Here is a 25,485-nt window from a genome sequence, read left to right as displayed (position 1 = left end):
ATCTACCTGCCCCTTATAAGCCCCAACCAGAAACCAAAGTATGGTTCTGCCAGAGATCCCCTTGGGGAAACAATGACTTACTGAGCTTACCGATAGTGCCTGGGTGACGCACAGCAGCCACGCTGACGTCTTCAGCCAGCACAGGGGATGGCCCCCCAGCTACACAGATGGAGTTCCGCTTGAGTTAGCCTCCTCTAGCCCGTTTACTCTTTCACCTCCTGAGGTCCCAAAGCCACGTGGAATTAGGGCAGAACTGCACACAACCAGAATCTCGCGTGAGGATACAGTGGTCCTCACAACTCCCTCCTTCTCTGGTGGAGCATCTACATGGACCCAATCCTGAGGGTCTTTTGCAGGTAGGCTCCACAGATCTGGTGAAGAAAGTGGCTGTTGTGCTCAAAGGATGTCTTACTGTTCTAGTGATGGGAAGAGACACTGTGACCAAGGCAACTTATAAAAAGAAGGATTTAATTGAGGGTTTGGTTACAGTTTCAGAGGGTGAGTCCATGACCATCATGACGGGGAGCATGGCGGTCAGACAGGCAAGGCACCGGAGCAGTAGCTGAGAGCTTTCATCCTGATCCACAGGCAGGAGGAAGGGAGAAAACACACTCACACACACACACACACACACACACACACACACACACACACACACGAGAGAGAGAGAGAGAGAGAGAGAGAGAGAGAGAGAGAGAGAGAGAGAGAGAGAGAGAGAAACAAAGAGAGATAGACAGAGATGGACAGACAGACAGACTGCACCTTTGACCTTTGCATGGGCTTTTGAAACCTCAGAGCCTATTCCCATTGACACACCTCCTTCCAACAAGGCACCCCCCCAATCCTTCCTAAACAGTTCACCAACAGGGGGCCAAACATTCAAATACATTGGGCCTATGTGGGCCATTCTCATTCAAAGCACTACAGAGGACCATGTTCTACAACATGGTGCATCTGTGTATGTGTGTGTGTGTACATGTTACACAATGACAGCCACCCTCTCTGTCCCCTACCCTTTGCTCCATTGTTGGGCTAATCAGAGTGAGAATAAGCACAAACCCAGAGCTTCAACTGGGAATTTGAACCAACAACTATTTTTTTTTTTTTTTTTTTTTGGGCCTCGATCAGAAGGACTTGGGCCCCCAACCAACAACTATTCTAGCCCTGAGGGGAGAAATTCCTTCACCAGCACAATTTTGTGTCTTACAAAATTAGGTGATGGCAAATGCCTATATCAAATCATTGTGTTTCTTATAAGAGTACCTGCTGTCTTTGCAACTCAGCAACCAGAGTCACCATGAGATCTGAGGTCCAGGCTGGAAGAAGGCTCAGGCAGTAAAGGACCTGAGTTCTGTCTCTAGAATCCACATAAAAATGTAGGTAAGATAGTACATGACACATTTGTAATTCCAGCACTAGGGAGGCAGAAAGAACAGGATCCCTGGGCCTCTCTAACCAACTCTGACCAGCCCAAATGTTCAGCTCTGAGAGATTGTCCAGGCCACTGAGAGACCCTGTCTCAAGGGAGATGGATGCCATTCATGAGGACAATACCTGAGCTTGTCCTCTGGCCTCTAGGCTCCCACATACACAGGCATCTTAAAAACAAAAGAAGGGCTGGCAAGATGGCTCGGCTGGGAAAAGCTTTTGCCACACAAGTCCAGCAACCTGAGTTCAATCCCTCAAACCCACATAAAGGAGAGAAGCAACTCGTGAGGGTTGTCTTCTGACCCCCATATATGTGCTGTGGCATGTGTACCCACAAAGGAATAATAAATAAAAATGAAAACAACCAAGAAGAAACCCCAGGACCAACCCCTGTGACCTGCATCACTCACCACTGAGCTAGTGTTAACCAAAAGTCTCCTTAAATGGGCAGTTCGAGGTCAGCTTGGAGAGTGCCTGTGGTCAAAGGAGCTGGCAGGGCGGCTGGGTTGTTTTCTGTGTTCTTAATGTCTGTACCTGCTTCAAGGGCTTTAGAGAAAACATACTAGTATTCATGTGTAGAGAGGGAGCCTGTGGAGGATGCACACAGTGGCCAGGGGTTATGGGTTGTTGAATCTGTGAGAAGCAGGCAGATATCCACCGTCATGGCGCACAGTGGCCAGGGGTTTGCAGCTCTTGAGTCTATGTGAGAAGCAGCAGGTATTCATCGTCATGTGTTTTATTCAACTCTTCTGTACCTCTGACAGTTTTTTACATCAAAAGCTGGGGAAACTATGAAGCTCTCTTGTCGTCCTGAAGTAGCAGCCAGACATGAACATAAAGCATGCCTGGGGTTTCCTTTCCTCCGTTTCATTCTGCTTTGCTCCTTCTCCAGAATCAATGTAAACCACAGTGGATACATAAAATAAAGGAGTATGATTTTTAAAAGTTAGTTCCTAGGAAACTATAAATTAGGAACTACACATACCTACATGATCCTGCTGTGTGTAGGGAGGGGTTCCACTATGCATACTGTTGTTACATTGTGTGTGTGTGTGTGTGTGTGTGTGTGTGTGTGTGTGTGTGTGTGTGTGTGTGTGTGTACATGTGTATATGGGTATATGCACAAGTGTGTGGAAGACAGAGGTTAATGTCAAGTATATTCTCTGAGACTTTACTTTTTCAGAGTCTTTCACTGAACCTGGAGCTCATCGATTGACTTGGCTGACTGGCCAGTGAGCTCTAGGGAACCCACCTATCTCTGCCACTTTTGTCCTTGTACTAAGTACAGACACGTCTTTGTTCTGTATTGTACGAAGGGTCAGATTGGAGGACCTTATGTTTCTTATGGATATTGTCTCCTGAGCTGTGGGTGAGATGAGCTCCTCCTTCCCAGTTGCTCCTTAGAGATGGTGACATAAGGGTACTAGGAAGCACAAGAACATCTCAGCAGATAAACTGGGAGCTTATTAGCACCCTCTTTAAACAGGACTACATTACTGCTCTGTACCCCACTGAAGGATGGTCACCTGACTTATCAGATACCACATATTTCCCTTTTCCTGGAATTCGTCCTGCTTCTTGTCACCTAAGCACGTGGCCTAATGACACTGCACCCGGCCATGAGGACAGCGGTATTGGGCACTGGGATGGAAGAGGCCAAAGTTGAGAAAATGGGACTAGAAGCCCGTGTAAGCGTGGAGGGAAGGAATGAGCTCTGACAGGCAGAAACTGTGTTCCTTGTGTGTGAAGCTGGTGCTAGCAACCAAAGAGGAAGGGCTGGAGAGATGGCTCAGTTGGTGAAACACTTGTCACTCAAGCATGGGGACCTCTAGGAATGCAGAGACAGGTGATCGCTGAGGCTTACTGGCCAGCCAGCATGGACTCATGAGTGATTTCCAGGCCACTAAGAAACCCTATCTAAAAACAAAGGTGAGCAGCTCCTGAGAAGTGACACTTGAGATGGATTGCTGGCCTCCAGACACATGTGCATCTCCAGAGAGAGAGAGAGAGACAGAGAGAGACAGAGAGACAGAGAGACAGAGAGAGAGAGAGATCGGAGTGCTGCTTAGTGTTGGAGCTCCACCTGCCATGCAGGAAGCCTAGGTTCCACCCCCAGCCCTGCAGAAACAAAAACAAACAGCCCACATGTTCACAGCGGAGACCAACTGAGCTGTTCTGGGCCCCTGCACAGGGGATGAGGTCAGCCCACGGGCAAAGCCTCAGAGCCGTCTTAAGCAGATTGCCTGACTTTATCATTGAAGTGAAACCTAAACTTGACCACAGCAGACTGCCTGGTGTTTCCCCTACCCAGCAGGGGGGGGGGGGGGCGCGAGGCTCTTTGAAGGAGAGAGGGAAGAGGAAGCCTTGCACAAGCCATCCTGGGCTGAACTAGTCTTTCCCTAGGCAGTGGATGTCCTAGGAGGTGGCCAAGCAGAGGCTTTGTTAAAGAGCCGGGCATGGTGGCTTACACCTGTAGTCCTAGCACTTGGGAGGCTGAAGCAGGAGGATTGCCATGAGTTAGAGGGCAGCCTGGGTTAGAGTGATTTCTAGGCCAGCTTGAACTATAGAGTGAGATGCTGTCAGACATAGAAGCTTTGGGAGTAATGGACTGTGGAATGTGATAGCAGGCATGGGTTCCATCTTGTGGAGCAGGCTTTAAGTCCAATCAGAAAATAGTTGATCGGTCCCATAGCATTCATACCATTATTGGCACTGTTGGGCATATAAGTCATTACTGTAGCACGCAAGGTTCACATCTGGGTAAGATTGTTAAATACTTGTCTTCCCTGGTAGCATAGATAGAACCTTCCAGAACTGTAAAAGCTAGCCAGTTGGTTTTAAGAGTCCCACAGCAGGCACCTAGGTGCAGTGGATAAGAACTTGGGCTTTGGAATCAGACGACCCGGTTTATCGTCCTAGCTAGGCCCACTTCTGAGTCTCAGTTTTCCCACTCATTGAAGATGTACGTGCCACCTTTCTTGTGCTGATTATGTGGATCCTTCCATAACACAGAGTGCTTGCTACAATGCCTGGCAGCTGGAGAGGGTCACTGAGATTACTGCTGTCCCCTCCAGGCGTGGCCAGTGAGGGGGATGACTTCCACACTGCTGGCCTCAGGCCCAGACTTGGCCCCAGGCTAGGTGCTTTCTTAGTGAATCCAAAAGCCAGTGGGTCACCTTGGCCGTTGCCATACTCCCTGCCAGGCCTTCCTGTCATCTGCTAATCCCATGTGACATGCTGCTCTCATTTGTTTAACTAGTTGACTCCAATGACAGCCTGTATGGAGGAGACTCCAAGTTCCTGGCTGAGAACAGCAAGCTATGTGAGGCGGTGATGGCTCAGATCCTGGAGCACCTGAAAACCCTGGCCAAGGACGAGGTGGGTATCTGCCATCTCCACCTGCCACATGCTCTGGAGGTGGCACTGCAGGGCAGGAACACTGCAGGGCAGGAGCCCTGCAGGGCAGTTACACAGTGCTCCATTGTGGAAGGGAAACAAATCTGTCTGAACTGTGGTTCCTAGTCTTGGCTGTTCTCTGCCTGCACAGTACTTCCCGAGCACCCAAATTTCAGCTCACTCCAGCCTCTGATACCCAGGAGTCTGCTCTCAACTTGCAAGTCCCGCCCCCTCCCCCAAATATTATGTATCAGTTAGAAACAAATGACAACAACAAAAAAGGCTGGGCACAGTAACAACACACCTATAATTCTAACATTCAGAGGCTAAGACAGTGTGGTCATTGGTTATGTATCAAGTCCCTGTCTCAAACAATGGCCTGGAGATATAGCTCAGTTGTCAGAGTGCTAGGCTAGCATGCACAAGATCCTGGGTTTAATCCCTAGCATAGCGTAAAACAGTGTGGTGTGGACGCCTATGATCCCAGCATTTGAGGGGTGAAAGCAGGAAGATCAAGAGTTCAAGGTCATCCTTTGCTACACCAAGAGTTTGAGATCAGCCTAAGCTATCTGAGGCTGTGTCAAAAAAAAAAAAAAAATAGAGGCTTGCTGGCTATAATCACCTTTATTATTTATAAATGCTCAGTCGATAGCTCAGGCTTATTACTAACTAGCTCTTATCTTTAAATTAATCCATTTTTATTAAGCCATGTGTCTTGTGGCTTTACCTGTCCTCTAGCATGTCTTGCTCCCTGGGTGGCTGACTGGCATATCTCTCGACTCTGCCCTCCTTCTTTCCATCATCCTCAGTTTGGCTTTCCCACCTAACTTCCTGCCCAGCTACCAGCCTGTCAGCTTTTTATTAACCAACGAGAATAATACATATTGATAGTGTAGAAAAGGATTGTTCCACAGCACTTGAGCCACCGCTGAGAGCCATGTGGAAGCCTTCCAGCTTGACTTGTGCTCAAAGCATAGCCTTTTCACTGCCGTTAGGCTTCACTTCCCAACCCAGTGACTGTTGGGTCTCTCCTAACCACAGTGACAGCTTGGGCTTGTGGTGCCTCTGTCCTCATTCACTCCATGTGTTGTGGATCTCACTGTTATTTTACAGGTGCAGGGTGGGCTCAGCAAACACATGGCAAAGTTGGCCTTTGGACCCATGACCACCCTACCAAGGACGTCTACACTGAGCCCATCCCATGTGCCAGGTCAAGGTCATATCCTCCCTTCTCTCTTCCAGGCTCTGAAGCGCCAGAGCTTGCTGGGCCTCTCCTTCTTCAATAGTATCCTAGCCCATGGGGACCTTCGTAACAATAAGCTGAACCAACTCTCCGTCAACCTGTGGCACCTGGCACAGAGGCACGGCTGTGCAGACACAAGGACCATGGTAAGCACCAGGGCCCTTGCCAGTCAGAGTGGTACTGACCTTGACACAGCATCAGCAGCACTGCAAGCTGCCCTGTCACCCGAGATGGGTGCCAGACCCCAACATTCTTTGGGGCTACTTCCTAGTGCTAGAAAGCATTCCCAGTCACCCCCTCGGTAAAAAACCACTTGCTTGAAAATGTCACCCACTTCTGGCCACAGCCAAATCTAATTCTTTTCCTTTGAGACAAAGTTTTAGGTACCCCAGGCTCTTCTTAAACTTGAACTTCTGATCCCCTTGCCTCTACCTAGTTTCTGTGGTGCTGGGGAGCAAACCCAGGACTTTGTGCGTGTAAGCTCCATCCCCAGACTCCCCCACCCCCTGCAATCTGATTTTAGGAGTATTTTGCTTCTCCCACTATCCCTCAGAAGACACCCTGTTTTCAGCTAGGCAGGGTCAGCTCACCTAGGGCAATCAGATGAGGCTCCAGCCCCAGGTCGGAGCTGTGGAGCCAAACCCAAGATGGAGTTCTTTGTTCTAGGTGAAGACTCTGGACTACATCAAGAAGCGGAGCAAACAACCCGACATGAGTCACCTGACAGAGCTGGCCATGAGGCTCCCTCTGCAGACCAGGACCTGAGTACTTGGCCTGGGGGGCCCGGTGCCACTGTCCTGGAAGACCTGCTTGGCTGCCGTTAACTCCTGGAATTTAGTTTTTGTTACTCTTACTTTTATACAGATTGAAAGCTTTTGCCTTCTGACTGTTCTGATAGCAGGGGGGAACTGACAGAGCATTAAAACCCAATCTTGTTCTTCAGATAGCAACGTCTTAGTGTGTGTTTGCACAAGAGTGTTGTGGGATATTTGTACACTGTGTGAAGATGTGTAGTTGGTTTTTTACTCTTTGGGGAGCTGCCACCCAGCTCCCAAATAAATACATGGAGACTTATTCTTACTTATAAATGCCTGGCCTTAGCTTGGCTTGTTTCTAGCCAGTTTTTCTAAAATTATCTTATTTCTCTTTAACTACATTTTGTCTCTGGGCTTTTTACCCTTTTTTACGCTATATATCTTTCTTCCCTTTTTACTCCATGGCTGGCACTGTGGCTGGCCCCTGGTGTCCTCCTCTCCTCCTTTTCTCACTCCTCCCTCTCTTTTTTTGAGCTTAAAAATTTCTCCTCCTATTTATTCTCTCTGCCTGTCAGATCTGCCTACCCCTCTCCTGCCTTGCTATTGGCCATTTGGCTCTAGTAGACAATCAGGTGTTGAGGAAGGCAAAGTACAGAGTTAAACAAATGCAACGTAAAGAATGCAACACATCTTTGTATCATTAAACAAATATTCCACAATATAAACGAATGTAGCACATCTTAAACTAATATTCTACAACAAAGATGTATCACTGTGATTTGTATAATAAAGAGGTGAATGGCCAGTAGCTAGGCAGGAGAGGTTAGGTGGGACTTCTGGGGACAGAGAGGACTCTGGAAAAAAGAAAGGTAGAGTCCCCAGACAGACATGGAGGAAGCAGGATGAGCAGTACAGAGGAAGGTTAACACCACATGGCAGAACGTAGATTAGTATAAATGGGTTCATTTAAGTTAAAAGACCTAGTTGGGGGAAAAAAACCCCTAAACTAAGGCCAAACCTTCATAATTACTAAGTCTCCATGTCATTATTTGTAAGCTGGCGGCCCAAAGAAAATTTTGACTACACCAGAGGCCTTCAGGTTCTCAGCCCCAGGATCTGTGGGCATTATTAGCAGGGGAGCAGCCAAGGACATGGGGGCTTTCTTTTCTGGAGGGTGTTTCTACTCGCTGAAGAGCAGCCCCTAGTTGTACATCAATCCTTTAGTTTAGAGACAGTGTCCTATAAAACATCTTGGGGGACTAATAAATGTCAGGCTACCAGTTGACTCCTTTTTGACTACGAGTAGCACATTTGGACTTAGAATACAAGAGAAAGGTCACATTTGGGGCTCCCTGCAGTCTCAGTAGAAATGTCCTGTAACTAGTCAGGCATGGGGGTGTCCACCTGTAATCCCAGCACTTCAGAGAGGAAGAGGTGGAGGATGCCATGAGTGTGAGGCCAGCCTGGGCTGTGGATCCTTTGCGATGTTCTTCCTGTAACTGAGCAAATGTCCTGAAAGATCAGCTGTGCTCCCAACTGCCAGCTAATCACTTCGGGCTCCTCCTGGAGAGCACATCCAGACCCACACACTGCGGGGCACTATGGCAGTGTTTCTCAGTGAGTTTATGACTGCCCTTGGTGGCCAGTGGCTTTGGGCTGCACTTGACTGTCCTTGGCCAACAGCACTGACTGCTGATTCACACACTGGAACCTACTACCTGTGAAAATGCATCCAGGTGTTGGCTCAGCTGTGCTCCATGATAGCCTGTCTGCCCTGGTGGCACACACTTCAAGTCCCAGCTACTTGGGAGGCCAAGGCAGGATTACTTGGAACTAGCCTGGGCAAAATACACACACTCAAAACTATTTGTGCTTTAATCATGGGTTTTATTAATCTTTTCTCTGAAACACTATACGTGACTAACTTCAGAAAGTAGAAATTAAAATCATTTTTATATAAATTCGTGTGCTTACACATATAAAACCAGGGTTTCTGTTGTGTATTTGAGGCCAATCTGATGACAGTCCCCACCACCCCAAGGAATTGAGAAAATTGTCATTAAAAAAACACCAACCAAACAACCAAACAACAAAACAGCAGATGAGGCTGAGGACATGGCTCAGGTCATGGTGGGATGCTTGCCTGGTATGCACAAGGAAGGCCCACATAAACCAAGTGTGGTAGTACACCTATAATCCCAGTACTAAGGAGGTAGACAGGAGGATCAAGAGTTCAAGGTCCTCAGTTACATGTTTGAGGGCAGTCTGGGATAAATGAGCCAGTCTGAAAAACAGAAATAAAAAAACAGTTACTGGAGAATGCCTCTTCTACTGTGAACGAACCCCAGAACCCAGAAAGCACCGTGGAGTCCACCTCAAGGCTGCCTTATCGGACAGCACCAGCTCCCAACGTTGGCCCAGAGAATTCCCAGTGTTCATCGGGGACACACACCACAGGGCCAGAGTCCTGTTGCTGACTTGGACAGAAGCGTGGACTGGAGCAGTTTCCCTGACTCACTGACAGGCTGGCCTCTGAAAACCCATCTGCATGGGATGGCATCTACTCCCCTTAGGAAGAACATATGAAGAGACTTAGGAAATGAAAAACAGGGCCATGTCCTAGTTCCTGGTTCTTGCTACTCTAACAAATTACATGCACAGGGGCTTCTTGTGGTTTTTCACCATCTGACAATTGTTGGTCACAACTCACTGGTCCCTCCGGGCTAGGTCAAGGTCAACAAGATTAAGTTCCTTTGTGGGTGCTCTGGCAGAAGTGTCGCACAGCTTCTAAAGGCTGCTCATGTTCCTGGCTTGTGGCCCTTTCCTTCCCAAGTGGCTGTCTGTGGCTTCCAAGTCTCTTCCACAATGACTCTTCTGCCACTTTCTAGTTAAGGAATTTTGTGAAGTGCCTACTCAGGTAATCCAGGATCTTATTTCAAATTCATCTGACTAGCAACCTTAATTCCCTTCTGCCAAAAGGGTGAGGCCACAGAGTGTTCTGCCTGCCACAACCTTAGTATGAAGCTTGCAGAGCTGAGTGCATACCCTCCTCTAGGGGACAACTGTGTAATCGGGAGATACTTTTGACAGGTCAGGGTGTAAAAAGGTAGCCTCAGGAGAGGGCCTCATGGACCCAAGTAGAGACTGCACAGAAATCAGCTCAAGAACAAAGTGGTAGGAATCATGAGATTTTGAGTGTCTGTGGACAAGGATATTACTATAGAGTAACAGTAAGTGGTGAGAAATGCCTGAGAGACAGCCAAGTTCAAGGTCTGTGTAGGGTCACTGACCTCCCACATCCATATGTGGACATCATACAGAAGACTGAAGTTCTGAGAAGAGGTAAGGCAGCTCAAGCCACTGCTGGTTGGACAGGAACCTAGTTAAAAGCAGCACAGCCGTTCAGTGCCCATACCTGCGAGAAGCTGAGCCGAGGCTGGACTCCCCGAGGAGGCCCTACAGCCTTCTTTGCTTACAGACTCCAATTCTTGTTCACAGAGAAGGGTGAGCAAATGGAGCACCTAAGCCAGTGCCAAGACACCAAGCTACAAGTTCAAGTCCTTCAGCACTGAGACATGTGGCAGGGAAGGGAAAGATCTGACCCTCACATTTTGATGAATTACCAAGGTGTGCATGGCATGAGATGGCAACCCATCTATCCTCTACCACCAAAGAGATGGCCATGTGCAAGTTTTTGATGAGCTAAGGCACGCTCAAACTGGAGTGTGACCTCTTAGGAACACGAACTACTGGAGTCACACAGCTGGCTGATCAAGGCCAAAAGAAATTTATCTAAAGCAGCAGTTCTCAAACTTCGTCATGCTGTGACCCTTCCGTACAGTTCCTCATGTTGTGCTGACCCCCAACCACAATTACTTTGTTGCTACTTCATAACTGTAAATTTGCTGCTATGAATTGTAAACATAAATATCTGACATGAGACACATGTAGGGGTTGTGACCCACAGATTGAGAAACACTGGTCTAGACGTTGATTCAAATTTGGAATTCTGCCCTCTGAGAATGAAGGTGGCCACTTTTTTGTATCTTGAGGTTAAATCTATGAAAGACTGAGGGAAGTGGCTAGTCTTTGCTAGCAGACATATCTGTAGGATGTGACATGGCCCATGCCGACGGGCGGGACAGGGTGGAGTAGAGGCAGCTGCTTCAGGCAGTCTCACCACTGCTGCCCATGTGGTAGTACTGAACACCTCATCCTCTCCCTGGCTGGCCCGAGGGGCATCTCCCTTACTAAAGGGGCCGATACAGGAACAACCACACAGAACTGAATGAAGCCATAAAAGGTTTCCTAAGGGGTTGCTGGAAGTTTCTTTGGCCGTAAAAAGGGTTTTCTCCCAACTGTGAAATACTATGGGGCATTTGCAGCCTGGAATCGTTTCTGCCATATTCCCACCAGCTCAATTACATAAACGCTGAGGATGGAGCCAGAAGAATGACTGTCCTGGATGAGTACAGCACCAATCCCTCTACTCCCCAAACTCCTGGCTAGACCAGGGAGATCAGACCTGCAATGGGATGTCTGTGTGAGGTGCCAGGCCAAGAGTTAGGAAGACGTCCTTATGTGAGCCCATGCCACACTGCCGAAAGGTAGAAGAGAAAGTCAGGTCACACAGATCTCTGAATCTGAAGCTCCCTGAAGATTGCTGTGTAGTTCAGGGTGGGGACGGTGCCCACAGCAGATGAAGCACCTTCTTCTCCATTCCTCCTTACATTTGACTTCACACAAGATGTCCGAGGTTGTCTGTCCTGCGAACACACTGCTGAGACTCTGCCAGGGTCCACATGCAGGATTCCCTGCTGTTCAATGCCCTGCTGAGGTCCAGTCAATGCACAGGCACCTCAGGTCCAAGCACAGCACTCCGAAGGATGACAGCAGGAAAGCAGCCAGCGCAGAGGTCTATCTCCCAGAGAAGAAGCTCGGCCGCACCTGCCTGGTGCACCTCACCGGCCTCCTGACGAGGACAAAAGGAAACAAACTTCTTGGTCCCCATGGAAGACACGGCACAACGCTTGCTTTCTCCATTCACTGATCATTGGTGATGCTGGGTGATGTACTCTTGGTGGCACTTAATGGAAGGTGACTCTGGGCAGTTTTATTACTTTATCCCTGAACTTAACTTTCGGCATCTGGAGAGAATAGCACCCATTCCATAATTAGGTTTAAAGACATCAATGCAGGAAAACACTTTAGTCAGGGCCCTGCATATGGCAACAACTGCTAGCTACTATTACTTAAAACACTTTCACCCAAAGAGATGGAAGGTTTAATATAGAAAATAGGAGGTTTTAGCCACTGGTACTGGCTCCTGACACACAAGCAGCTTCCACCTGCTTGTCCAAAACTCATCGTGAGTGGTCCTCAATTATCTGCAGGTGATTAATTCAGACCAACTTGGCAGATGCAAAACTGATCGAGAACAGGAACAGAACAGTAAAATTTAATCTTGCAACTTGATAGACTTGGAGGCGTTCCGGTCAATGTAGAAGACCTTGCGGGTCTCAGAGGAGAAGCCCAGGCCAGTCCCACGATTGTACTTCCAGCTCATGGCCCGGTCATAGTCCCGCTGGAGATTCTGTTGGAGTGTGTCTGAAGACTTCTTGTCCAGGGCCATGTTGGACCTGCTAGACATGCTGGGAGGGCGGCTGAATGACGGGGAAAGATGCTTAAAGCCACCCATAAGCTTCAGGAATTTCAGCTTCTGTTCTTCGTTTTCAAAGCCAGCAGTGTCCCACTGGCCAAACTGGGTTCCCTGAGTGGAGAGTAAAAGGCTGTCATTGCCCTTGAAGACAAATGCTTCCCTCACCCTCAGCCAAGCAATGGACTGCTTTGTCCATCCTAATGAGCCCTAAAGCTTAATGGCAGCGATGTGTCAAGATGACTCCCAATTAGAGAATGACCAGCCTGAGAGCCCACCATTGGCTTCTAACAAGTGCATCACTGCACATCAAGTTAATTTGAGCTCTACTCTTTCTCCCAACACAGGGTGACAGTGAGAAACTTCACTTCACTTCATGTATCACTCACCATACCTCAAAACACAAACACACCTCACCTGACTTTGTAACACATCTCAACTTTTCCACAGTCCAACTTGTGTTTTATTTTGTGTGTATGCACACACATGTGGAGGTCAGAGGACAATTTCAGGGGTTGGGCCTTGTCTTCCACCTTTTTTGATACAAGCTCTCTATTGACTTTTCTGCTGCATATGATTAGCTGGCCATGAGCTTCCAGAGATCCTCCTTTATAGCCTGTACTGTATAGTGATCTCTGATTTTAAGTATCCATTCTGAGAGGAAACCTTATTAAGACCCAGGAAGTAAACAACTCACAAGTCTCAGGCAGTTCCTGGAATTTAGCAGATCACAAGGCCCCTTCCTTCTCAGGGTTACATAAGCAGGAAGGACTGCATGCAGACCAGTTGAGCAGCCTGTAAGTTGTATAGAGTGCTCCAGAGTTTCAGCTTTCATGAGCTGTCACTCATGACGAGGCGGACTTTTGGTAATGCAGCCACCCTTCAGTTATTCATACTCTTCTAAGTAACCCCCCACCCATACTCCTGTAACCCCAATAAACTAATTTACTCAGCAAGTTTGACTTTGGTGGTATCATTACTTTGGTCTGACATTGGTTCCCTATACGGGGTAAGTAGATGTTTGGTTGTACCTCCACAGGTCAGTGCCATATAACAGACACCTAGCACCTCATAGGAGGGCGGGGGTCACAGACACTTGTGCTGTGTGTCTGGCTTTCATGGGGCTTCTGGGGACTCAAACTCAGGTCCTCATGCTTGCTTGAGTGGCAAGTACTTTAGCCACCGAGCCACCTCCCTCACCCTTTTCCTCACCTTCTTGTAGCATAGAGCACATCATCACCCTCCCCTCAGCCTCAACGTAACAAGCTGCCCACAACCCAGCACTCACCAGCCAGGTACTCCGGACAAGAGAGTGGGTCAGGAAACAGGTGCTGCATTATCACCAGTATACGGAGGCCCCTTGTGCTAGAAAACGTGAGCGCGCGCCAAGACCCACTCCACCTCAGGTCTGTGAGAGTGGCAGGTAGCCCAGGTCCCCAAGACTGGGATGTTGAAGTTCGCAGCTTAGGATGAAGGCCCAGCCGTGTAGCTGATCAAGTCACAACCCCTCTCCCTAAGCCTCCAAGTCCTCCTCTCATGGGCTAACCTTCACACAGCTCAGAGAACTGAGTCACATCTCATGCCAAAGCCCCAGCACACAATCTCCAGCACACCCTAGGTGCACAGCGCACTACTTCTCACCACCTGACGGTTGGCCTCCACAGGGCCTGGGAACTACCCGAGAGCCAAGTGCCAGCCTAGCACTCATTTCAGGTCGGTGGTGGGGACAGTCCAAAGAGATGTCACAACAGCTGTCCAAGATCAACTGGTGACATCCTCTCCGCCTCATGTGACCCACGTAAGTGTGGCTTCCTAGGCTGCAGTGTCTAAGGCAGATGCTGCTTGTGACACCAATTAGATCTAAGCCCACAGCCAAGGGCTGACCGGGCCTGGCAAGCTGGCCTTCTAGGACTGCTGGTCCTGCCAGTCTGGAATCCCCACCAAGGCAATGGAATTTCCACAAGCAGGTGACCAAGGTCCTGAGGCAGGAGGATTAGGAGTTCAAGTTCATACTTGCCTACATAGCGAGTACAAGAGGCTACATGAGACCCTATCTAAACAAAAAAACCTACTCACCATCACCACCCCCCGGGCCATAATAGGAGCTCCATTTCACAGGAATGGAACCTAAGGTTCTCCAAGAAGACACTAGAGAGTGGCAGTCAGTAACTGGCCTCAGGCCTTCCATCCAAATCAATGCTGTCTGTTAAAATAGGAAGCTAAGGACAGAGCAGGCAGATGCCTCTCCCCGCCCCCAGGTGTGGCCCTCCCCTCTCTTCCCCTAAATTCACTCAACAAATCCACGGCCACATCTCCCAAACATATTACAAACCTTTCTGTTCTACCTCCTATTACCTTTCTCATACCTACCCTCTACAGTGGCTCCCCTGGGTCACTGCCCAGGAAAAACTGCCCCGTGGTCTGGGAGTGGACTGGTGTGACACTTGAGCTAGTTCCTGCTATCGTGTTACCCAGTCTGAGCCCACTCCCACTTCTGGGTGCACTTGCCACTGCCCTGCATGCTAAGGACTGGTGCCACCACACTCGGGTCTTAGGACAAGTATCACTTGCCCTGAGAAGCCTTACTCTAATCATCTAGTACAGCATACCACTTCCCACACTCACCCCCTCCTGGCCCTAGAGCAGTGGTTCTCAACCTTCCTAATGCTGCAGCCCTTTAATACAGTTCCTCATGTTGTGGTGACCCCAACATGATCCCACAGATTATTTTTGTTGCTACCCCATAACTGTAATTTTGCTACTGTTATGAACTGTGTTTTCCCGGTGGTCTTAGGTGACCCCTGTGAAAGGGCCGTTTGACCCCCAAGGCGCTGTGATCCACAGACGGACAACGACTACACTAGACAGACTATGATGATGGGGTCCTGTGTACCTCCACACCTAGCACAGCGCCAACACAGCGTGGATGCCACCTAGGGGCTGAGGTTAGGCAGCTGACTGAAGGCAGAGAGGTGTGGTGGTATTGTGTTCCCCAAAATATTGTGTACCCTAATAAACTTATCTGGGGTCAGAGAACAGTCACTAGATACTTAGGATAGGCAGTGGTAGCACACGCCTTTAATCCTAGCATTCCAGAGGCAGAAATCCAGCTGTTCAAGGATACAGCCAAGCATGGTGACACACGCCTTTAATCCCAGAAAGCGAGCCTTTAATCCCAGGGAGTGATGGTAGAAAGCAGAAAGGTATATAAGGCGTGAGGACCAGAAACTAGAAGCATTTCGCTGGTTAAGCTTTTAGGTTTTGAGCAGTACAGTTCAGCTGAGAGCCATTTGGATATTAGGACATAGAGGCTTCCAGTCTGAGGAAACAGGATCAGCTGAGAAATTGGCCAGGTGAGGTAGCTGTGGCTTGTTCTGCTTCTCTGATCTTCCAGCATTCACCCCAATAACTGGCCTCAGGTTTGATTTTATTGATAAGACCAGTTAAGATTCATGCTACAGAGAGGTGGTGCTATGGCCAGGCCCAACAACCTATGTAGCCAAGTCCATTACCCTCATATCCTCTCCCACCTGGCCTACCTTCTCAGAGAGGGTCTTAAGGTTCTGAAGTCTTAGGAGGCCTGACCCCCCCCCCCCCCCCCCCCACTTCCACACCTCCTGCATGCTCCTAGCAGCCCTCCATGGGCACTTTTCACAGCTACAAAGAGCCCCTTGTGATTAATCTGCAGGTCACCCCACATCCACAACAGGACATGAAGTCTAGGTGGCACATCTCAGTGGCCAGCTCCCAGTTCCCAGCAGAGAGACCAGCACCCTTTTAGAAGAAGCAAAGTTGGCTCAGACCAGCTCTGTGCCTGATCAGCTGGGCACCTTAGGTTCTGGATGTCAAGCCCACCACAGCAAACCCACCGTCCACTTCCTGGGTTCTGAAGCCTCTGTCTTGCCCGACTCACGATCAATCTCTTCTTGCAAGGCCTTCCGCCTCACCTATGCAAGGACGAAAGAAGAGGATGATGAGACCCAGAATCTTAATGCTGCACAGAGGTGGGGCTAGGGGTGTGGGGTGGCAGATCAAGACCTTCATTCTGCTACCAAGCACACAGGACACTCTGGTTTAATAGTTGGTCCCCTGGCCTGAAACACTTGGGCACAATTTCTTGAGAAGTACTTTTCTTGTAATAGGGTCATCCACCTTTACCAGAAGAACCTTCTAGAACAGTGGTATGTTTTGAAACTTGTCCACACTGCAATGCCAAGGCCCTGTCTTGCGCAGTGTATAGTGCAGTAAACTTCCACGAGGCAGACACAAGCTGGAATCCCAGCAATACTGCTGACCAGCGATGCAGCCTTGCAAAACTCACCTAACCTTTCTGATCACTGGATTGTTCCTGAGCTAAAAAGCTAAGGAAGCTTGTGGTTGGGGAAACAGAAGTTTGTGGTAGGTGAGGCAGAAGCATCTGTAGCAGTGTGCTGGGCACTCTCGGGCTAGGCCAGCTCAGGGCCTCTGCTGGCACCCCAGGGCTTCTGCTTCCTTCCCAAGGATTTAGGTGTAACTCTGATTATTCTCCAGGACTGTGAAATGAAGGGACCCTTCATACAAGTCAAAACACAAAATCTGTAACAGCTGCTGTAAGGAAAAAAGCAGGGATGCGGGTAGCAGGTGAGTACTCCACAAGACAGAGCAGTGAGTGGACAGAACTACACACTGCACGACTCCCCTGTCTCAGTCACACACGGAGCAAGAGAAACCACAAGTGCCAGGAGGAGCTCACTTAACGACAGTGAGGGAGGATTCCAGCTGCTTTTCCTCTCCGATGTCTTATCTTCCCATGTTACACACAACCAACTTTAGTATTTATGGGGAAAACAAGAGACTCAAGGGCCACCCTGACAAGCCTCAGGGACTACATTTAGTTGGCACAGAGAACCTCAAAGCCAAGAGCTCTGCACAGTGCTGGATGGCTGGGGCTGCCCAGCATTTGGCTATCTTAGGGGACTAAGGAGACCCAAGCTGCCAAGAGACAGGGCCTGGGAGAATTGAGGCCCCATGGTCGGCCCCTCGGCAAGGTGTCCTAGGCCACTAAATCATCCCTGGCCCTGGAGGTTAGGAGCTACCAGGAGGCCAGCGGTCTAGGCCTGCCCTGGAGGCCAGCGGTCTAGGCCTGCCCTGGAGGCCAGCGGTCTAGGCCTGCCCTGGAGGCCAGCGGTCTACGCCTGCCCTGGAGGCCAGCGGTCTACGCCTGCCTTGGAGGCCAGCGGTCTAGGCCTGCCCTGGAGGCCAGCGGTCTAGGCCTGCCCTGGAGGCCAGCGGTCTAGGCCTGCCCTGGAGAGAGGCTCTGGCAGCATCACTCCTCTGGTCCTCCCCTTAGCCATAGCATGCATCTCTCTCCGGCAAGTGTAGTTCCCCGACACCCACAGCACTATAGCAGGGTTAGCATATCACCACCTCTTTCAGGTGGCTCTCCTCAGACCCTACCCACTTTTAAACACAGCCTCCATCTTCCTCTCTCCCAAGGTGGAGATGAGGACCTGTGAGGCAGGATTATCTGATCTGTCACAGTGCTGCCTCAGCAGGCACCATGGGGACCAGCTGCCATCTATCTGGACTTGTGACTCCTTCTAATACACCCTCCCCTTGGTCTCCACAGCTGCCCGTAAAGACCCATGCTGACTCATATAAGAGAAGGGTCAGCAGCCAGTGAACCACGGACTAACACCAGGCCCCCACAGCTCCTCAGTCCTGCCAGGCCCTAGGGTCAAGGAACATAAAAACATCCCATCTCCACAAAGTCTAAATCCCACACAGGAATCTGCACATGACAGAGTGGAAACTAGTCTCTAAGATATTTCTCTCTCAAGCTCCTGAGTTAGTGGAGACACCGCATGGGTGTGACTGGGTCATAGGACCCCACCTTCCTGACACCTTGCAATGGGCTACATGGGAGGGCCTGTCAGGACCCTCAGAAATAGTAACAGAAGCTTTGGGACCCCCCGAGGCCAGAGGTGCAGGAGGGTACGAGTCCACCTGCCCCTAGAGGTGTGTCATGGAATTGGCCAAGAGGCCTTCGGAGACCCTAGTCCCTCTGAGCCCAGGAATTTGTGGCCTGATGGGTGCTGAGGGTTCCTAGGGGGAGAAAGAGGTAAGGGAGGGCACAGGACAGCTGGGCCATACCTGATCTATGCAGGCCTCATCCATGTTGCCTTTTTTTTCCAGTACTACCTCCAGGTCTGTGTCCGACTCCTGCAGGGAAGGCAGACAGTAACTCAGGCAAGCTGTGAAGGAGCCCAGCCCCAGCAGCCCACTGAGTAAACCATACGATCGAGGAAAGACGAGCAAGCACAGCAGCACTAGCTTCTGCCACCCGGACAGAACCTCAGCCAACGAAGCTTTGCGCACTTTCCCTTTCAAGCATGTCCCCAGCAAATGCGGCATTAAACTAGATGACAGATGAAGAAGCTGGGGCTCAGAGAGGTAAAGGGACTTACAACCAGGTCACCCTGCAGCTCAGTGACAGGGCTAACTCCAACCCAGGTCTTCTGACTCAATGGCTGGTGTGCAACTGAGTTACTCTTAGCCTGCTGACGGCCCAGGAGGGGTCTCCTCAACCATTTTTATCCAGGTTCTCGGGGTACCCTCTAACTGTAAGTCAGACCAGGGGCAGTCCCCAGGCCACCGCAAATGACAACTGCCAACAGCTTTTGCATTCTTTCTTTAGAATGCTGTGCCTGGCCCCAGTGTCATGTATGTGTTTATGAGATGGGGGGCGGGGCACTCCTTACCCTTCCTTATACTATTACTCCTGGCCTGTGGGACTCAGGAAACTGTGTGGGCTGTCTGGAAGATGTGAGGCAGAGGGGCTACCTTTCCCTTGGTCTCCTTGGAGAAAGAGGTCCTAAAATTAAATGGGAACTAGCTTTAAACCTCTGGGTTCCTCTTGCCCTGAATTTTGTGTGTTACATGCATGTACTTTTTGTTGGAGGCAATTAGTGTCTGTTACTCCCTTCTTCATTGCCTTGAGATGGGAGTCTCTCAAAGGACCAGAAGCTAGCTCCTGGAATCTCCCTTCCCACCGGTGCTGAGGTCACATGCACATACTGCCATGCATAGCTTTTAGGTGGCTACTAGGGAGTTGAACTCAGGTCCCAGTGCTTACAGAGCAAGCACTCTTACTCACTAAACCATCTCCCTAGGTCTGAGTTTCTGAATAAAGAGGAGTAGTAGGGTCAGCCCGCTAGCATGCCTGATTGACCTGAGTTTACCCAGGACCCACATAATGAAGGAGAGAATGGTCTTCCTCAAAATTGTCTTCTGACTTCCACAGATGAGCCATGTGTGGTCAAACAGAGCCTAATACATGCAGACAAGGCTAGGAGGATGCCAGCAATCAGAAGCCCCCTGCAGGCCCCAACGTGGAGCCACCCCCATCATCCCAACCCCATCTGGGAGAGTAGATGCAGACCAGCAACATCTTCCTGATGGCCCTATCTCCCAAAGTGCTCCTTAGTAAATGCTCAACATCAATCACAGAGGGACTGCTGAAACACTGGCTTTTGGGAAAGGACACACAGGCATCTCCTGACACACTCAGGGGTCTCCTGAATCAGAAGCAACACTGCCTGGGTGTGAGCCCCAAGTCTACTTGGTCCCAGCTGGGTAACCTCAGACAAAGTCCCTTCATCCTCACGTTATCCTTGTCTGTGAGCTGGGCAGGAGCAGGCTATGAAGCTGAGAGCTCAGAGCACCAGGCACACTATGTAATCCTACAGCCCGGAGCTGCAGATACCAGGCTATCTCCAACTATCAGGCTCCCGCCAGCAAGTGGGAAGAACACAACCCATAAGACATTCCTGTAAAAAACGGACACCCATTTAGGATGGTGAAGGACACCTGTACTACTCATGATGCTGCAGGAGCCCTTGGACCCAATTTACTTGAAAATAGGTAACTCCTACCCTTTTCTAGCACATATTCTCATGCACGCACATGGGGGGGGCACAAGTGCTCAGCCTGACATGTATACAGGCACTCACATGGCAACCCTATCCCAGGTCCCAAGGAAACCTACCTCTTCTTCCTCCTGCCCAGGGTCTTCCTTTATTTCACTCTCTTTCCTCTTCTTTTTCTTCCTTCTCCCAGCCAGCCCTTCACCATCCGGCCGGTCCACCTTTTTCTTGGGTTTGCCTTTCTTCCCAGAGGCCTTTGGGCTGTCTATAGGGATATAGTCCAAAGTTTCACTTCTGACTGACTTCTTACTTCCTTTCTTCAGGCCGTTCTCCATGGAGAGCTTGGAGTGGACTGGGAGGATGTCTCCCTCTTGGTGGCTCTTCTTCTTCTTCTTCTTCATGCTGTGCTCTTTGGATCTCCCCTGTTTCCTTTTCTGCCCCAAGGCTGCCTGCTCCCCGGCCTCTGCCCACCCTGAGCATGGGTGCAGAGCATCCCCAGCCTCACAGAGCCAAGGGTCCTGGGGAGGAAAGGCTTCAGTGTTCAGAACCTTTTTTTCTTTCCTGTGTTTTTTGGACTTCTTACCAGCTTTGCTAACCTTCTCAGCATGTTTGGGGTCTAGGGAGGTCTTCAGCCCTGAGCACTGGGAGGTAGCCTGTGTTAAGGACTTCCTCCTCTTCTTTTTCTTCTCTCCACTGAGGCATTCTGCTGACTGCTCACGGACCTGCCTTCTAGGGCTGGCGGACTTTTTCCGTCCTGCTCCTGAGGCCTCAGACTCTAGGCGCTCCCCCAAGTGAGCACTAGGGGACTTTTTTTTCTTCTTTCTCTTGCCCAATGGCATCTCAGAGACCTGCCCTTCACCCACATTGTTAGAGGGGGATGTGGCCCTTGGAGGAGAACCATCGACAAAATAATCATTACTGTTTAAGACTGAGTATTGAGTCTCTGGATCTGTGACCTCTGCAACCACCTTCTTTTTCTTCCTCTTCTTTTTCTTCTTCTCTGGGAGCTGGGGGCCCAGGTCTACTTTCTGAGTCTTGGTAACCATTCCTGAGGAGAAAAACAGAAATAATGCAAATTTATCATTTTACCCACTCGCAGGCTGTGGTCCTGAAGTTCTTCACTGTTTCTCTGAGTGGGCAGTTTGACATGGGGGCACAGGGGAGGGAGGGAGATGGGGAAACAACTCCCATTCACTGGGAGCAAGAGGAAAGACCCTCAAATGGCAAGAGTGTAAATCCAGATGGCCCTTCGTTCAAACCCAAACTACTCACTCAATTTGACTCTGATCACCTAATCTCTCTGAATGTCAGTTGCCTTTTCTGGGAGGAAATAATCCATCCATTCTTGAAGAGGTGCTGGAGAACCTGCAGAAAAGGCTTTGAGCCCTGTTGAGACCTTGTCTACCATCTTCCTGAAATCCCCCAATCCCGACCTAAATTCAACAGATACTTACCAAGTGCCTACCCAAGCCCGCACTGCAGGACCCAACTGTGATCAAGCTGTTGGCTGGCCCCGTACTTTCCCTTCTACCAGATGAAGCAGAGAGAAATTCCAAGCAGCCCTCCTCATTGACTATCACCAGAGCCAATGAAGTGCCACAGTTAAGCCAACCCCTTCCTCTGACTCATTTAAATAGCGCTCCTACACTAGGTAGGAATGAACCCCCCCTCTACCAACTTTTACCATCCCAAGCTACCAAAACAATGTGGCACAGTTGACAAGCCTCAGCCAGGACTCCACACACTTGGGCCAAATGCAAACACTGGTATTCTTTTCCTTGCCTCCTACCATTGGCTTCTCTGGACCTCAGTGTTACCAATCCATACCAAAAGGTATTCAACTGGGGGAAGCCTCAGTCTGCAAGCCTGTTTCACTGTCTTCAATTTCAACATGACTGTGAAGAATTAATGAGTGGCAATAACACTTAGAAACCTTGATTATCAGCCGGGCGGCAGTGGCCCATGCCTTTAATCCCAGCACTCGGGAGGCAGAGCCAGGTGGATCTCTGTGAGTTCGAGGCCAGCCTGGTCTACAGAGCAAGACCCAGGACAGGCTCCAAAGCTACACAGAGAAACCCTGTCTTGAAAAAACCAAAAAAAACCAAAAACAAAAACAAAAACCTTGATTACCTAGCTTTCCTCGGGAAAATAGAAATACTCATGACAAGCAGCTGCAGGACTCAATATATGGCTTTCACTACAGTCACCAGGCTGGTTCTTGCTACTCCCTGGACTAGAGGGAATCTAGAGACAAAACATCAGAAATTTCTGGGGTGGGGACGGGGGAAGGTTGGAAATTAGGAGGCCAGGAGCAACTTCATCCTGCAGCACTCCTTGGCTTTGAGCTCACAGGGTCCACACAGGACTCAGGTCATTCCTGGCAGCTTCAAAGATCTAGGCCAAGCCTGAGCTACAGTTCAAGTCTAGGGAGGAAAAAGAAGAGGAGGAAGTCCTTACCACAGGCTACCTCCCAGTGCTCAGGGCTGAAGACCTCCTTAGACCCCATGCTCTATGGTTACATGGACATTTCTGGTAATATCTAAACCCATGCATCCATTCCTATCTACCCTATTGCCTGATGTATTCCTGGAGCTGCTCAGTGCCTGGCCCATAGCAGGTTGTCAGTACTTACTACAGGACTATTAATGATTCAGAGATGAATGAGATAAACCCCAGTCATCAAAAGGCAAGTAGATGGGGGAAAGACACCTAACAAGATGACACAGGGGATAGGAGGAAGGGTAGGCCACGCATGATGGCATCATTTCCCAAGCTTGGAAAAATCACAAGTTAGAAGCCAGCTTGGTCTACATGTTGAGTGTCAGGCCAGTCAGGGGTACACAGGAAGCTAGCTCAACCCTCCTTCCCCCCAGCAAGGACCAAAAGAAGCAAGGCTGTTAAGTTCAGGATTGGGAAATCACACAACATGCTTGTCTGTTAGGGCTTCTATTGCTGTGGTAGAACACACGACCAATAGCAACTTTCAGAGAGGATTTAGTTCATCTTACTCTTTCAGGTTACAGTCCATCACTGAGGGAAGTCAGGGCAGGAATCCACGGCAGGAACCAAAGGAAAGAAGTGATGCAGATGTCATGGGGGACACTGCTTACTGGTTTGCTTCTCATGGCTAACCCACCTTGCTCTCTCAGACAATTCAAAACCACCTCTGGGGGGGGGGGCATTACCCACAAGTGGGCTGGGCCCTCCCACATCAATCATTAATCAAGAAAATGCCCCAAAACTTGCCTACAGACCAATCTCATGGAGGCATTTTCTCAACTGGGAGTTCCTCTTCCCAAATGACTCTTAGCTTGTGTCAGGTTGACATGCAACTAACCAACACACTGTGTCCAGTTGTCAAGAAAATGTTTGAATGTGGTTTTCTAGCTTGAGCAATAGAAGGGTGGTGATGTCAACCTTTCAGACAAAAGTTGACAGTGATTGGACAGCTGGGTGAAACAAGCTGCCTTGGACAGGTACCTTGATACACCCACTGAACAGGTGTCCGGACAGGTCTGAGGCAAAGGTGTGACTCTAGCCAACATGGACGACATGAACAGGACTACAGGGATGGTAATTAAGCAGGGAACGGACTGGGCCTCAAGGCATACCGAAGGAAGGGGACTCACAAAAGAGAGGAAGATACAAGCCCCTAGAGGGTGGTATCAGGTAAGACCAGGATGCTACACGATTGGGGGTAGTGGTCAAGAGAGGAGTAAGAAAAGTCCCAGGAGTCAGCTTAACCCACTTTTCGGTTCTGCCACTCAGCACTCTGTAACACCCTCCCTCCTTTACTGCCCTGGAACTGTACAGGTATCTACTCTCATCAGTGGAAACGAACCTACACTGCATCACCTAGAAACACATGCTTTCTTCAAAAGCGCTTTATTTTTCAGATAAAGTTTGGCTATACTGTCCGGGCTGGTCTGCAACTCGTGATCCTCCTGCCTCAGCATCCCGCGTGCTGCAATTACAGATGTGGGCCCGTACGCCCTGTCTTAAAGCACTTTTAAATTCCCGCGGAGGCCTCAGACAGAGTTGGTGTGACCCCAAAAACTCATAGGCCTCGGAGACGTTAAATCACCAAGTCTCAAAGTCAGCAAGGGGCAGAACACGGATTCGAACCCAGAGGAGCGTGTGCTGTCCTCACCAACCGCAGGCTGCTAGCCAGGATCCTCCCCGGGCCGACTCCAAGGCTTGGGGAGAAACCGAGGGCCGCGGACAGGTTTGGGGGTGACTTTCTTTGTTTTTCCTCTCCCTCACCGTGCAGGCCCCACTCACCGAGGCCGGCCCACGCAACCCGCACTCACCTGGTCCACCCGCAGGCCAGGCCTGCCCACGTGAACACCCGCGCCGCCGCGACCCGGAAGTCATCTTCGCGTTTCTGGCACGCCCCCGGGAGGGCCGTCTTCTTCCGGGTCGCGGCCTCACGGTGCCCACGGTTGTTATGGAAACCGCGTGCATGGCGGTGCCTAGACAGGTGTCCAACCGCGGTGTGCTGCGCGAGGAGGCGGGAGGTTCCGCGGACTCGTCGGTCACTGCGCGGACGCCCGTGCCCCCAGTGTCGCCCGGGTCCCTAGAAAGGCTTGTGTCGCCCGCACAGGTCACCGAGTCGCCGGGGAAGAACCTGTGGGAGCAGATCTGCGAGGGTAGGCGGCCGCCGCTAGCCCGGCCAGGCGGGACGCGGGCGGGACCCGCGGGGACGGGCGTTCCAAGCTTCTGTGTGCCAGGCGGGTGACGCGCCCGGGCGGACTAGCCAAGACTCGGGCCCACACGCGGAGAAACAGGCTGGCGGCTGTCTGGATCCCGGTGCGACCGCAGGCAACAGGCATTCAGGAGGAACCCGAGTCAGGGAGTTGCGGAGTGTGGAGCTTCGGGGTGGAGACTCCGTCCTCCCGCAGAGCTTCCGATGGGAAGCAGGGAATGGGCTTTGTAGACAGATTAATTCCAGTGTAGGGAGTCAGTGGTCCATTTGGGGAGTACTTAGGTGTAGACAGATGAGTTTTGATCTCTTCTTGCCTCCAGCCTTTTCTGAACTCCCACAAACACAAGCTGGATCACATGTTCCTTTGCAGCTCACGTACCTTGGTCGTGGGGTCCTGT

General features: G+C 50.2%; 3 protein-coding genes across 6 annotated transcripts in view; 2 read left to right on the top strand and 1 right to left on the bottom strand.

Annotated features, from left to right (window-relative positions):
- Vps35l (VPS35 endosomal protein sorting factor like) overlaps window positions 1-7,013 on the top strand; it is a 109,576-nt gene extending 102,563 nt beyond the window's left edge. For all 3 annotated transcript variants that reach the window (XM_052761151.1, XM_052761153.1, XM_052761152.1), the window contains 3 exons: window positions 4,688-4,806; window positions 6,067-6,213; window positions 6,734-7,013. In XM_052761151.1, coding sequence (XP_052617111.1) covers window positions 4,688-4,806; window positions 6,067-6,213; window positions 6,734-6,832 — 365 coding nt within the window. In that variant the 3' untranslated portion in view covers window positions 6,833-7,013. The remainder of the gene's footprint in view (window positions 1-4,687; window positions 4,807-6,066; window positions 6,214-6,733) is intronic.
- Window positions 7,014-10,812: 3,799 nt separating this feature from the next.
- On the bottom strand, window positions 10,813-24,961 carry Knop1 (lysine rich nucleolar protein 1). Its single transcript, XM_052761155.1, has 5 exons — window positions 24,693-24,961; window positions 20,505-21,430; window positions 18,611-18,679; window positions 16,348-16,425; window positions 10,813-12,592 (listed from the first exon to the last, which is right to left on the bottom strand). The coding sequence occupies exons 1-5, from the start codon at window positions 24,844-24,846 to the stop codon at window positions 12,281-12,283; spliced, it is 1,539 nt and encodes a 512-aa protein (XP_052617115.1). The 5' UTR covers window positions 24,847-24,961; the 3' UTR covers window positions 10,813-12,280.
- The window catches only part of Iqck (IQ motif containing K), a 138,632-nt gene continuing 137,991 nt past the window's right edge, over window positions 24,845-25,485 (top strand). For both annotated transcript variants that reach the window (XM_052761157.1, XM_052761156.1), the window contains exon 1: window positions 24,845-25,031. In XM_052761157.1, the coding sequence (XP_052617117.1) occupies window positions 24,845-25,031 (187 nt within the window). The remainder of the gene's footprint in view (window positions 25,032-25,485) is intronic.

The sequence above is a fragment of the Peromyscus californicus genome, unplaced genomic scaffold, assembly GCF_007827085.1.
Source record: "Peromyscus californicus insignis strain IS unplaced genomic scaffold, ASM782708v3 Scaffold_4__1_contigs__length_199733344, whole genome shotgun sequence".
NCBI lineage: Eukaryota > Metazoa > Chordata > Mammalia > Rodentia > Cricetidae > Peromyscus > Peromyscus californicus.
Note: the sequence above shows the minus strand (reverse complement) of the source record. Positions and strands in the feature narration are given on the sequence as shown.